Source organism: Dermochelys coriacea, chromosome 9 (genome assembly GCF_009764565.3).
Source record: "Dermochelys coriacea isolate rDerCor1 chromosome 9, rDerCor1.pri.v4, whole genome shotgun sequence".
Lineage (NCBI taxonomy): Eukaryota > Metazoa > Chordata > Testudines > Dermochelyidae > Dermochelys > Dermochelys coriacea.
Window position 1 is genome coordinate 22,068,847 of NC_050076.1, and position 14,063 is coordinate 22,082,909.

A 14,063-nucleotide genomic window follows, 5' to 3' on the forward strand; every position below is an offset into this window, starting at 1 on the left:
GCTATGCCATCTAGTGGCTAAAGGAGAGATCGTCTGCTTCTGGTTTGCAGAGAGACGGGTAAAGGAAGATCTGATAAACGTGGTTCTACTGTACATCTAGTACTTCCTTCTGATTCTAGTGGAGGCAAGCTGGATGGTGATTTCTTGGATCTTTGTTGGCAATTAAGTCATTCCATCCAATGCCGAGGATCTTTCTGTAGGCACTCTATTTAGCAGGTGTCTAGTTTTTGGTCTAATCTTTTGGTAGATCACCAGCTCTCACAACCACATGTTAACACTAGTGTGAAATAGGGTTGCATCTTATTTCCGCTGTTGTTTGGGACTGGCATAGACTAGATAACAAAGAAGTTGTTTATTAGCAATACTAAAACTGGTATAGAATGGATGTAACACTCTGGGGTTCATCTGGGCCAGTAAGGGCTTCTGTCACCTTCTGCCTGGGCCATAACTAGGGCAGGGCGAGTGGGGCAGCTGCCCAGGGCACAAAGCCAGAAGGGGTGGAAAAATGAGGCAGTGAAGGATCAGCCCCAATGGTATCAGAATGGTATCACTCAACCCTATCTCCCCACTGCAGGATTGGGCCCAGCAGCATCAGCCAGAGCCCAGGGTGCTCAGTGGGCCACCCTGCAGGATTGGTCCCAGTGACCCTGGCCAGAGCAAGCTCTCCCTGCTGTGCTAGGACCATGGTGGCAGCAGGCAGGCAGAGCACTGAGTGCCGCCAGCTGCCTGACTGTGGGCCTGAACAGAGGCATGTATTCTCATGGCCTGGGTATCCAGAGCTGGCGAAAGCGAGTCTGTCTGTCAGCAGCAGCTGCCTGCCCCCAGCACCTGGGCTGGGTTCCGGGCTCACATGGCAGAGCTTGGGCCATGTGACTGTAAGCCTGACAGCCACAGTTGGGGCAGAGCAGCCAAAGGGAACAAGGGGCAGTTCCATTGTGTGTGCAGGGACCATGGAGTGAGTGACCCAGCTTCAATGGCAGGTCCCTAGATGGTGAATGTGATGTGACCAAGCTGCTGAGAAGCAGGTGCCCAAGGGGCATGAATAGTCCAGGGAGCTCCTGTGGGAGCATATTATGGCAGCCAGGCTCCCTGGGCAGCAGCCAGCTCCAGGGGGTCTCGCCAGCCAGCACCAAGCTCCTTTGGTGCAGAAGCAAGCATGCATCAGGGGCACGGGCAATGGATTCTCCCTAAAAATGGGAGAGCCACAAGGCCCTGCCCCTTCCAAGTCCCTGCCCCCGGCCAAGCCAGAGCTGTTAGGAGGCAGGCGAACAGTGCAGGAGAAGAGTGCAATCCAGTTGGGTTCCAAGGCTCAAATACTCAGTGTAAAACTAAAACAAATATCTGTGTGTGTAAAAATGTGTATTTGTTTGTGTATGTTGTGATGGGGCAAGGCCAGATGGCTATAGAAAAGTAGTGGGAGATAGATATATTAGCTCCAGGCTAAACAAATCTCTGGTACCAGGTTAAGTGAAATGGAAGCTGCTCCAGGTCAATTAAGATACCTGGGGCCAATTAAGAACTTTCCAGAAGGCAGGGAGAATGCTATGTAGATTGGGACACCTGAAGCCAATCAGGGGCTGGCTGAAACTAGTTAAAAGCCTCACAGTTACTCAGGTGGGTGTGCATGTCAGGAGCTGTGGGAGGAAGTTGCATGGGTGGAGAGGCTGAGTAGTACACACCATATCAGGCACAAGGAAAGAGGCCCTGGGGTAAGGGTGAAGTGGAGCTTGAGGAAGTGAGGGCTGCTGTGGGGGAAGTAGCCCAGGGAATTGTACATGTCATGTTTCTAAAAGGTCAGCTACCATAGCTGACACTATTAGGGTCCCTGGGCTGGAGCCCGGAGTAGAGGGTGGCCCTGGGCTCCACCACACACCTTTGCCCCTTGTTTAATCACTGTGACTGGGAGACAACAGAGACTGTGCAAGGAAGGATAACTTCTTCTCACCTCCCTCACTGGCTTATGATGAAAATGGCTCAGTAGACTGACCCTTGTCTCTAGAGAAAGAGGGGTTACGTGGAGGGTCACAGTGAGCCTCTGAGGCTAGCGAAATCCGCCAGGAAATGCGGGATCCACGTGACAAAGCTCTGTCCTTGCCTCCAACTGGTGTTAGAAGTGGGATTTCGTTCACAGTGTGGTGGAAGAAAGGTTTAAAAAAAAAGTGCACTGGGTCTTGGATTTTTTTTTGTTTTTGTTTGTTTGCTTTATACCATAACGGAGGAGGTGGTAAGAGCTCTGGTACAAGCCACGGCAGCCCAGCAGGAGGCCACCCGGGTTCAGGCAAAGGCACAACAGGAGTCTATGCGGCTACAGCAGGAAACCAATCAATTACTGATGAGCCGGGCGACCCAAGATCGTGCCCTCTTGAGAGAGGTGGTGGACCAGCTGAAGATCCTCACCACCCAGGCCCGGGGGTCCGACGGGACGCAAACCCTGAGGGCCACTGGTTGTCTGCCAAAGATGACGTCAGGAGATGACGTAGAGGCATATCTCTTCTCATTCGAAAGGACTGCTCAGCGTGAGGCGTGGCCCCAGGAGCAGTGGGCCAGCATTCTCGCCCCTTTTTTGTGTGAAGAGGCCCAGAAGGCCTACTTTGACTTGCCTGCCACTGATGCCACTGACTATACCCGTCTGAAGGCAGAGATCGTAGCACCATCGGGGTAACGGCAGTAGTAAGGGCCCAGAGGTTCTATGAGTGGAAATACCAGGAGAACAAACCCCCGAGGTCCCAGCGATTCGACCTCATACACCTCGCACGGAAGTGGTTACAGCCCGAGGTGTGCAGGCTGGAGGAGATTTTGGAGACCCTGGTCATAGACCATTACATGCGGGGACTGCCGCCAGATCTCCGCAAATGGGTAGGCCAGAACGATCCGTACACGTACAACGAGATGATCACACTGGTAGAAAGACGTATGACAGCCAGGGAACTGACCTGACTACCCAAGGAAGGCCCCTTTCGAAGCAAGCACCCTACCCCAACCCTGGAAGGTTGGGCAGCCAAACCCCCGGGGAGTCCTAGGTGGAAGAAGGGGGGGGCCGAAAACCAGCGGGGATCTCAGAAGGAAGGGATTGGCCTGAGTGGAGGGAACCCCATGTCTAAAGCCCCTAACCCCTGGGATAGGGGAGTGATTAAAAGCATTTATAGATGTTATGCATGTGGGGATACATAGCAGCACAGTGTCCCAGCACCGAGGAGCCTATGCAATCTAACTTGGGGGATTGGGAGGTCCCATGTGCCCTTATCCACCTCACGGGGGTCGCACTAGCCCCGCATAATTACACCAGGCCAGTGAGGATAAATGCAGCAGAGACTCAGCGCTTGTGGACTCTGGGAGTGCTATCACCCTCATATCGGGTAAGCTGGAAAAAATAGTCAGCCGCTACAAGCCAAACACGTAGCAGTGACCTGCATGCATGGGGCCAGGAGCCATTACTCCACCATCCCAGTGGAGATAGAGGTTCAGGGAAACCCCATTGAGGTGACCGTGGGCGTAGTTCCTAAACTCCCATATCCTGTAGTCATTGGGAGACTGTGACCCTTGTCTCTAGAGAGAGAAGGGTTACGTGGAGGGTCACAGTGAGCCTCTGAGACTAGCGAAATCCGCCAGGAAACGTGGGACCCACCGAGGCAAGGACAGAGCTTTGTCATAGTGTGTGTGTATGTGTATGTGTGTATTATATATATATAATTTATTTATTATCTTTCATCTGGTATATTATACCTGATGAAAGATGATAAAATATCCTTCCCACAATCCACTTTTTTAATTCTAGGTATTCCATTTCAAGTCTGAAATGGCATATAAACCCCAGGATTAATGAGTATTTTTGCAGATAATTTTTAACTTTCTTTTTTTTTTTAAATAAAATGAGGCCTAGGGTTTGCTGGATCTCAAAATCCATTTTCAGTAAATCGTTTTACATCAATGCACATTTGAAAAAACAAACAAACATGAGCACCTGCTGAAAGTTAGAGGAAGTTGGATCACTCTGTGGGTTTATCTGAAGGGGGTTTTTAAGACAACATCTTGCTAATCAACCATTAAGTTACTGCTTACTCAAGTTACAGTGCAAAATCTATAAAATAATGAACAAGAACCCATTTGCAAACTTAAAATATATTGCCTGGAAATAAAAAGTACACATTGTTATAATGGGAATTTATCAGCTAAAAGAATTTGTACATAACCTAACATTTAAAAAAAATTGTGGCCTGATTCTCAGATACACTAAGGTTCCTCTACACCATTCTTGCAGTGTAAAAGTGCCTTAAAGTGGGCAGAAACTGCTTCCTGAGAATACCTCTTGTGTAGGAGCAGGCCTCTGAGGCAGTGTATGCGCTGGTGGAAGGGGTCTACATTGGCAAGCCACTTCATAAGTGAGTAGTGTAGAGCCAGCTGCAATGACCTTATTCCACCTGAAGACTTTTTAAGCCAGCTCAGTCCCCTTTTTGCTGTTTGAGCAATGCAACAATGGATGGAATATAGACTAGGCTCTAGTTCAGTGGTTCCCAAACTGGGGTTCGCGAACCCCTGGGGGTTCACAGAACGTTACAGGGGGTTTGCCAGAAAAATTTCACTAATGGCGGCCAGAGGACCCCGGGCATTGGAGGCAGCAGGTGGGACCTGGTTGCAGGGCAGATAGCCCGAGCCCCAGGGAGAGCGGGGCTGGGCAATTGGGGGTGGCAGCCCGAACCCCAGTGCTCTGCACAGGGCTGGCAGCCCGAGCTCCAGGGAGAGCGGGGTCAGACAGTTGGGGGTGGCAGCCCGAGCCCTACCCCCGTCAGCAAGGGAGCCAGCCACCAGAACCCCAGTGCTCCACACGGGGCTGGCAGCCCAAGCCCCAGGGAGAGCGGGGCCAGGCAGTTGGGACTGGCAGCCCAAGCCCTGGTGGTCAGCGGGACCTGCAGCCTGAGCTCAGTGGAGCTCAGTTGACTGAGAAAGTTAATGGGGTCCAGCAGCAGGAGTCCCACGGAGTGTGGAGGAAATTTAAACTTAAATCTCTGGAAATATTCATTTTTAGGAGGGGGTTCATGAGATTTCACAATTTAGTGAAAGGGTTCACGGGCTGTTAAGTTTGGAAACCACTGCTCTAGTTCCATGTCTCTGGGCATTTGCATTTAGAACTCCACTCTGAGAAATATATTAAAGCCATAGTTTTGTACACATCACATATCATCCTGGAATATATCATACCTATTAAACTTGTGTAATGTACATATTTTGTTATACTGTAAATACTTTCATCCAACTACACCCTTTTTGGAGAAACTTTAAGTACCTGAGTCTCTGTACTTTTTTGGAAGATGGCATAATGCCAGGAAACCAACTATTTAAAAGGGAGTCTGCTGTCAACCCTTCAAATCCATAATTTCTTCTAAGTGTTTGGCGATCAGCAGTGCTGATCTGAGGGTAAAATGAAGCCAATGGTGCGGAAGAGTGAGAAACTGCTTGAAGAAATCACCGACAGTGAACTTTTAAATTCTTTGCTTTAGTTATGGTTATCATACATGGAATGGCTACTTGTGCTACTCTTTAACACTATTGCAAATACTCTCCATAGTGCCCTCATGAAGAAATACAATTACCATGGTATCTCTGAGAGCTAGATAAATTAGACTGTAGTTAAACATCATAGACCTGCTTCATCCCTGATGTCTCAATTAAAGTCAATAGAGTTACAATAAGCATAACTTCATTGGATGCATTTGGTGGAAAGTACCCACTGTATTTTCCACCAAATGCATCTGATGAAGTGAGCTGTAGCTCACGAAAGCTTATGCTCAAATAAATTTGTTAGTCTCTAAGGTGCCACAAGTACTCCTTTTCTTTTTGCGAATACACACTAACATGGCTGCTACTCTGAAATAAGCATAACTATATCCTCTGTGAATTATTCTCCAAATGATAACAGACCAAAAGACAGATCAAAGACTACTGAAGGACAGGTTTCAGAGTAGTGTCTATCATGCATTCCTACAACTACAATACCCACCTGCTGAAGTGAAGAAACAGATTGACAGAGCCAGAATAGTACCCAGAAGTCACCTACTACAGGACAGGCCCAACAAAGAAAATAACAGAATGCCACTAGCCATCACCTTCAGCCCCCAACTAAAACCTCTCCAACGCATCATCAAGGATCTACAACCTATCCTGAAGGATGACCCATCACTCTCACAGATCTTGGGAGACAGACCAGTCCTTGCTTACAGACAGCCCCCCAATCTGAAGCAAATACTCACCAGCAACCACACACCACACAACAGAACCACCAACCCAGGAACCTATCCTTGCAACAAAGCCCGTTGCCAACTCTGTCCACATATCTATTCAGGGGACACCATCATAGGGCCTAATCACATCAGCCACACTATCAGAGGCTCGTTCACCTGCGCATCTACCAATGTGATATGTGCCAGCAATGCCCCTCTGCCATGTACATTGGTCAAACTGGACAGTCTCTACGTAAAAGAATGAATGGACACAAATCAGACGTCAAAAATTATAACATTCAAAAACCAGTTGGAGAACACTTCAGTCTCTCTGGTCACTCAATTACAGACCTAAGAGTGGCTATCCTTCAACAAAAAAGCTTCAAAAACAGACTCCAACGAGAGACTGCTGATTTGGAATTAATTTGCAAACTGGATACAATTAACTTAGGCTTGAATAGAGACTGGGAATAGATGAGTCATTACACAAAGTAAAACTATTTCCCCATGTTATTTCTCCACCCCACCCAACCCCACCCCACCCCCCACTGTTCCTCAGATATTCTTGTTAACTGCTGGAACTAGCCTACCTTGCTTGTCACCATGAAAGGTTTTCCTCCTTTCCCCCCCCTGCTGCTGGTGATGGCTTATCTTAAGTGATCACTCTCCTTACAGTGTGTATGATAAACCCATTGTTTCATGTTCTCTGTGTGTGTGTATATAAATCTCTCCTCTGTTTTTTCCACCAAATGCATCCAATGAAGTGAGCTGCAGCTCATGAAAGCTTATGCTCTAACAAATTTGTTAGTCTCTAAGGTGCCACAAGTACCCCTTTTCTTTTTACTGAAGGACAAGCTCCTTTCTATGAACACGCAATTTAATGGGAGCTAAGAATGTGATTCATGAAAAATATATACCCATAAGAATGTTATGCTAGATCTGACAATTTTAGAAGCTTTGAAAGTTCGAGACAGGTCTGAATTTGAATGGGAATCCTCCAGGGAACAAACTGCAAGTCACAAAATAATAGAAAAATTATTGTACAGTCCTCCCTATCTCACAGTTTGTTGCAAAATAATGTGGGATTAAGGTCATAGGAAACAACAGTGGGAGGGTTTTGGGTGCTGCAGGGCAGTGGAGTGGGAAGACTTTGTGTAGGGCTATTACAGGTTGTTGGTACTGGTTGAGGGGTAGATGTAGGGGTAGATGCATCTACATTGGAGCTGGTACAGATATTGGCTTTTTTTTTCCCTCCTCTCCCCTTCTTCTCACACCCACAGGTTATTTAATCCTAGATCAGAGCTGAATTGTGGTGGTGAAATGTGGAAGAGAGGGGTTCAGCTCTAATGTGTTTGGATGAGAAATGAAAAGGGCAGTACAGCAGCAGGAGAGAGTAAGGAGGGAGCAAGATGTTCTTTCCTCAGGCTCCTATTGGATCTTAGACCATATAATTTTCCTTTTCCCCTTCCACCACCACCAATCAAGGGCCTGACCATTTGTGATAATTTAAAATCTCAGGATGTTATCTGTAAAATGTGAGCTAAACCCTGGTATTTTCAATTTCGATAAATAAGTTTCAATAAAGATAATTGCATTCTGCCAATCAAAGGGCTCAATTGTGCCTTTAAGACACTGGCCCATATTGAAGGCTTTTTGGAGCTATACAACTCCAAGAAATATTCTGCACACTGCTTCCCAGATCTCCCAGGTGCACAAGGGGAGTGACTGGGAAGCATTTATAAGTAGTTCTGTATAATAATGTGCTTTTAAGTGCCTTCCCTTTAAGTTACAAGACTAATGCCTTCGTGTTGTTATAGTGGTAACTCTTTCATGTTTTGTAGTATTTGTCCATATAGATATTATGGTAAAGAATGTAAAGCTTCTTTGATAAATTTCTTTTCACTCTCTAAAATTTTCAGATGATGGCCTTTTCAGTGCCCAATAACTCAGAAACACTGGAACTTTAAATATACTAACTATATTATCAAGGCAGTATGACTGAAGTCTTCAGCCTTTTGCTATCATGGCCTTTAGTCGCACTTTTGATATGTTTAGAAAACTTTTTCTGTGTTCTACCCTCCTGGTACACAGTGGTCAATAACTGCACATCTGAGTATCTAAGTCCCTGAATATAGTTGCCAGTGCAATCTTCTCTCCTTCATCATGTCAATGTGTCTGATTATGATAGACATGTTAAGCTAGGACAACTTGAAAGAGGGGAAGAGAATGAGGAATTTTAAGTGTCCCATTGAAACACGCAACACAATCCTTAATCACAATAGGAGGCTTTAAAATCTGTCTGAAAATTAAAACAAATTGAGGGAGACTTCTTTCAAAGACTTACACAGAACAGGTTATGAACAGCAGGAATCATACAAGAAACTCAGCAGCAGAAGCTTCAGCAAAAAACAAGGGAGGAACTTTCCACACTAGCAAAGGAAGAAAAGACACTTTTAACCCATTGACCTCTTCCTATTCCAATGATGCAGCCACATTCTGCTGAGGACAATCATAAGCTGAACAATTAGAAAAATTGCAAAAATGAGCTAGAACTGAAAACACTGATGGAATCTTTTGTTTCTCTGAATCAAAATGGAAAACATCAATTTGAAATTAAGTCACTTTAAAAAAATAAGCTATGAGCTCTGCCATTTTCTTGTGGTTTTACAATCATTGTGCTATTTTTTTCCTAGGCCATTACTGTAGTAAAGGCCTACATAAATAATGGAAAGTAAATACAAAATACAAATTTTCTCTTTAATCTATTAATAGTCATGAGAGGAAAATGTCTCCTTTAAGTGTGATTCATTTGCACTCACTGGCCATTCTACTGGTCTGTGGGGCCATAGTCATCCACACATTTGTGACTGTTAAACTTGATTACTACAACTATTTCTATGTAGGAATAAACACCACTTACTTTGAAAAGGCTCCAACCCATACAAAATGCAAACACCTATCTAGTTAACAACAAAGGTTCTTATGAGCAATAGTCCCTCTAATTTTTGACAGGCTATGTGTGCAAAAAATTTCTTCTGTGCAAATTGTTGTGCTTCTGTGCAAATTTTTGTGTGTGTGGTATTTTGCCATGTGCACGGGGTTTAAGATCTGTGTGCACGCGCACATGCACACAGCTTAGAGGGAACAGTGCTTATGAGCCCATCATCCCAGTATAGTACTCTCTACATCAGTGATGGGCAACCTGTGGCCCATCAGGGTAATCTGCTGGTGGGCCACCAGACTTTTTGTTTACATTTGGACAGCCGCCCACAGCTCCCAGTGGCCGCGGTTCACCATTCCCGTAAATTGAGAGTTTACAATTGAGAGAGCACATCCCTGTGGCCCACACCGCTTCCCACACTCCCAACTGTGTGGTCACTGGGAGCGACCGTGCAAATGTAAACAAAATGTCTGGAGGCCGGCCAGAGGATTACCCTGACGGGCTGCAGGTTGCCCACCACTGCTCTACATTATCTCCCTAGTGAACAGAGAACCAAATTTCAAATCTATCCTGGACTCCAGATTCAAAAACCATCGCTTGAGTCTGCTAGCACTAGTAACTTGAGTTGGCTGGCATGACTCAGTGAATAGGTCAGACCTCGAATGAGCTTCCCTCAACAGCTGCATGCCCAGTCCTCTCCCAGTCTCCTATGGCCCCACCCTCAAGAGCCTTGAAATCACCCAGTGGCCGCACCCATCTCAGCTAGGCTGCCTCGGCCTGTGGGGTCCTGGTACAGCCACCTTGGTGTCACTGCCAGCAGGGCCCCTAGGAGTCCCTGGTACTGCCCCTGTAGAGCCCCTCTGCACCAAACCCCATGAGTCCCCCTTTCCCCCCACCTCCATAAAATCCGTTAGGGAGTCCCCCTCCAGCACTGGGCATTCACGGCCCACCTTACAATTTCCTTACCCAGATGTGGCCCTCAGGCCAAAAAGTTTGCCCACCCCTGACTTAGGGTATCCACTGATTCCAAAGAAGCTACTGTTCTGTCTCAAACTAATCCCACCGTCACTGGGGGAGGTGCAAATTTGATGGCGGTAAAGGGGAGTTGGATGGAGGTAGAGGAAGTGACTCAGAGTTGGGAAAAAATAAGAAACAGTGAAAGCTGAGAGCCCTAGTACCCTGTCATCCCCAAGTGCTGGTTTCTGCATGAGCGCAGGGATAGGATAAGCAAAACACAGTTTTGTTCTGTGGTTATTTTAACAACACAGTGAAAAGTTTTGTAACAGTTAATAATAAATAATAACAACATCCAGCAGCTACTAACCGCCTATGTGCCTCCTCCCGCCCAGCAGCGGGTGCCGCACAGGCTCTTGCCCGCCAGGCTAGAGACAGAGGGAGAAGCCTTTGCAGCTCCCAAGGTACGCGCACAGCCGCCGAGTGGGGCGGGAAGGAGGATCATGATGACGTTGTTGTTGACTTTTAGCTGAGTCAACAACAGAAGAAACGCTGCTGCTGCTGCTGCAGGAGGAGGAGGAGGAGAAGGGCACCCCCGCCCTCGAAAAATCTGGGGCCCAAAATGGCTGTCCGGCTTCGGAACCCCCGCTGGCTACTGTGAAAGAAGCACTCGCTCCGTCACCCTTCTCGTCCTCGGGGCCTTCCCCCTACCTGTCTCCACCTCGCCCCCACATCGAGCGCCTTGTCCCGTCTCCGCCTTCTCACCTCCGCTCCCTCCCCCAACGCAGTGCCCGCCCTCCAAGTTCTTTCCTCCCATTCGCCGCCGGCCCGTGTCTCCACAGCCAATCCGAGGGCGCGGCCTGTAAGGGTGGGCGTGGCCTCGGCCGGCTAGATCGAGGCTACCTCCTCCTTTCTCCTCCCCTCCCACCTCGGCTCTATCCCTTTGCTGGTTACCGGCACATTTCGCGGCCCAGGCAGCCGAAGCTAGCGAGCGGCCGGAAGGAAGCCAGGAAGTGCGGAGGCGGAGGCGGCAGCGGCGGCCTAGTGGCGCAGGCCGCAGCGCGGACAGCCAGGGAGAGTGAGTGAGTGAGTGAGTGAGCGAGCGAGCGAGGCGGCAGCGCCGGGCAGGGGATCCCGGCAGGCCCGGGAGGAGGCCGCGCTCCTTCTCTCCCGCCATGGCCGACAACGAGAAACTAGACAACCAACGGCTGAAGAACTTCAAGAACAAAGGCCGCGACCTGGAGGTACTTCCCACAGCACCCTGCGGGAGGGGCCGGGCATGGCGGCGGGACTGGGCCGCTGTGCTCTGGCGTCTCTCCTAATCCCGCGCCCGGCACCACCGCCTCCCTCCTGCTGCTGTATCAGCCGAGGGCCTGCTCTGGGGCTGAGGCCTGCACTGCCGGCTGGGGAGGGGAGGGAGTGCCTTCCCCTTTCTCCTCGCAAGGGAAGCTACTGGGGGGGGGGGGGGGGGTGAGCGCGGACGGGCTGAGCCCTTCGCTTCCCCGGCCGGGAACGGGCTGTCTTCTCCTCCTCACCCGGACAGCTGTGGGGCCGAGGGTGGCTGCCCGGTGTGGGGAGTGTCTGCGCTGACAGGGGAGTTAAAGCCTTTCGGCATTTCCCTTTCCTGGGTGTCTTCCTTTGCTGTACACCAGGGAGAGGAACAGGGCGGCTGCTGACGGGTGAGTGGATATGGGGGGTAGGGGGGAACCTTCTCTCGTCCTTCTCTCTGTAAGAAGCTGGTAGCCGCTGACATGGAGGGATTTCCACTGACTCTTAGCTCTTCCTAGTGCGCGTGTTATGTCTTTGCTTCAGGCTTCATGTACTTTATTTTACTGCTCCTTGTCAACCTGCGATACCGGAGGGAAGGCTTCAGCCAGCACGGTAGCCGAGTTGTTTCAATATTTAATTGTGGAGTACCTACAGGGCAATGCATAGTTAAAATGCAAAATATTATTTATAAACTCATTGCCCTAACGCAGGTGCACCTATAGCTCTATGGAAACCGTTAAAGTACAGTAAAATATATTTTGTACAACCTCACGTTGATTTGGCACTGTTATGATTTGTGTCAAGTACCCTCTGGATGTCAACCACATCAATCCACCCCCTTCCCAGATAGTGATGAAAGCAGTTCTGATTTAGGCCAGTGAAGACCCTTACTGAAAAGTGTCCTGTCGTTGATGGTCCTTGTTTCAGCTATAGGAGCTGCTGCATCAATATCATATGGGACAGAGACAATTAGTCAAATACGCCAGTCCTAAGCAATTCAGAGTTTCTTCATAAAGCATACTCTATTAAAAATCAGCTCCTTGCTTCCAGTAGTTTCTGTGTGGAGGTCTAGTTAAGATCCCAGAACACTGACATAACGTTATCTGCATGAAACACCACTTAAGTGGGCATCTGTTCTCTGCTCTAACTTCAATTTCTGAATGGGCTCAACGTGTGGTAAAGCATAGTATAATCTAACATTGAGATGACACACAGGCATGGGTAGGACCATAGGAGGTTTACTTTTGAAAGTACAAGATGCATTTGCCTCTCCTTCACTAATCGGGGTGGGGGAGGAATCTCTGATACCTGGGCATGTTGGATTAATCCAGGATCCAATAATGTCTAGGTTTTGAACTCAATCAGATATGCCAATATCATTTTTTGCTTTTTTTGTTTACCTGAAATGTTTGGGGATGTCAAATAATGAAATAATTGAGTGTAAAGCAATTCAGGGAATAAATTATTAGTTTAATATTAAAGGATTCAGAAACTGGGGTTCTGCGGTCTTTGTGTAGAAAGTACCTTCCCCAATGAAATGTTCACTGGTTGCTCTCCAAATATTAAAAAACCCAAAAAACAAAAACAAACTATTATAATTCCAGAAGTTTTATTGTGAAGGTTTTTATTTAAAACAAACCACATACATTTCATTCTCTTCTGTATATTTAGTATGAAAAAATATAATTGAGTTCTCTTAAATCACTACTACTACTTCTGATGCCTAAACATTGCATCTTAATGTTGCTCTAAAGTCTAAACTCTAAAGTCGTATTGTGTATATATGTTAATCCTGAATCCTTCCCACAAAAATCATAGGCCTTTATAATTTGGATAACACACAGAAATGGAATGTGATAGTATGTCTAGTTTTAGTTATTGATTAAATCTTAGAGAGACATCAATTTAAAGATCACCTTCTTCTTGGAAAACTTTTTACCTATATTTGTTTCAAGTAGCCAGTAAAATTACTATTATTGAAAGCATCTAGAGGAAAATATTTCTCTTAGCTTGTTTATTTTAGGCATTTTATAGTAATTTAACAGTTTTTCTTCTTTGAGAGGGAAACATTTTAAAATAGGAAAATTTGTAAAACCGCAAAAATTGGCAGGGGGACTTGGTGATATGTGAAATACACGTACATTGGCCAAACTGGACAGTCTCTACGTAAAAGAATAAATGGACACACATCAGATGTCAAGAATTATAACATTCAAAAACCAGTTGGAGAACACTTCAGTCTCTCTGGTCACTCAATTACAGACCTAAAAGTGGCAATTCTTCAACAAAAAAAACTTTAAAAACAGACTCCAAGGAGAGACTGCTGAATTGGAATTAATTTGCAAACTGGATACAATTAACTCTAGGCTTGAATAAAGACTGGGAGTGGATGTGTCATTACACAAAGTAAAACTATTTCCCAATGTTTATTCCTTCCCCCCCCCCCAACATTCTTGTCAACTCCTGGAAATGGCCCACCTTTGATTATCGCTACAAAAGGTTCTCCCCCCACCCCCGCTGGTAATAGCTCACCTTACCTGATTACTCTCCTTGTAGTGTGTATGGTAACACCCATTGTTTCATGTTTTCTGTGTATATAACTCTCCCCACTGTATTTTCCACTGAATGCATCCAGTGAAGTGAGCCAGTAGCTCACGATAGGTTATACTCAAATAAATTTGCTA

At 46.9% G+C, this 14,063-nt stretch overlaps 2 protein-coding genes across 7 annotated transcripts in view; one reads left to right on the plus strand and one right to left on the minus strand.

The window, feature by feature from the left end:
- B3GALNT1 (beta-1,3-N-acetylgalactosaminyltransferase 1 (globoside blood group)) overlaps positions 1-10,872 on the minus strand; it is a 52,257-nt gene extending 41,385 nt beyond the window's left edge. For 3 of the 5 annotated variants that reach the window (XM_043492380.1, XM_043492389.1, XM_043492394.1), the window contains exon 1: positions 10,481-10,872. The gene's annotated coding sequence lies outside the window, so the exon portion shown is untranslated. Of the gene's footprint in view, positions 1-8,559; positions 9,321-10,480 lie in introns of those variants that run through there. The other 2 variants (XM_043492383.1, XM_043492378.1) reach the window with 2 other exon arrangements.
- Positions 10,873-10,900: 28 nt separating this feature from the next.
- KPNA4 (karyopherin subunit alpha 4) overlaps positions 10,901-14,063 on the plus strand; it is a 62,195-nt gene continuing 59,032 nt past the window's right edge. Inside the window, exon 1 of one of the 2 annotated variants that reach the window (XM_038415815.2) lies at positions 10,901-11,354. In XM_038415815.2, the coding sequence (XP_038271743.1) occupies positions 11,286-11,354 (69 nt within the window). In that variant the 5' untranslated portion in view covers positions 10,901-11,285. The remainder of the gene's footprint in view (positions 11,355-14,063) is intronic. The other variant, XM_038415817.2, reaches the window with a different exon arrangement.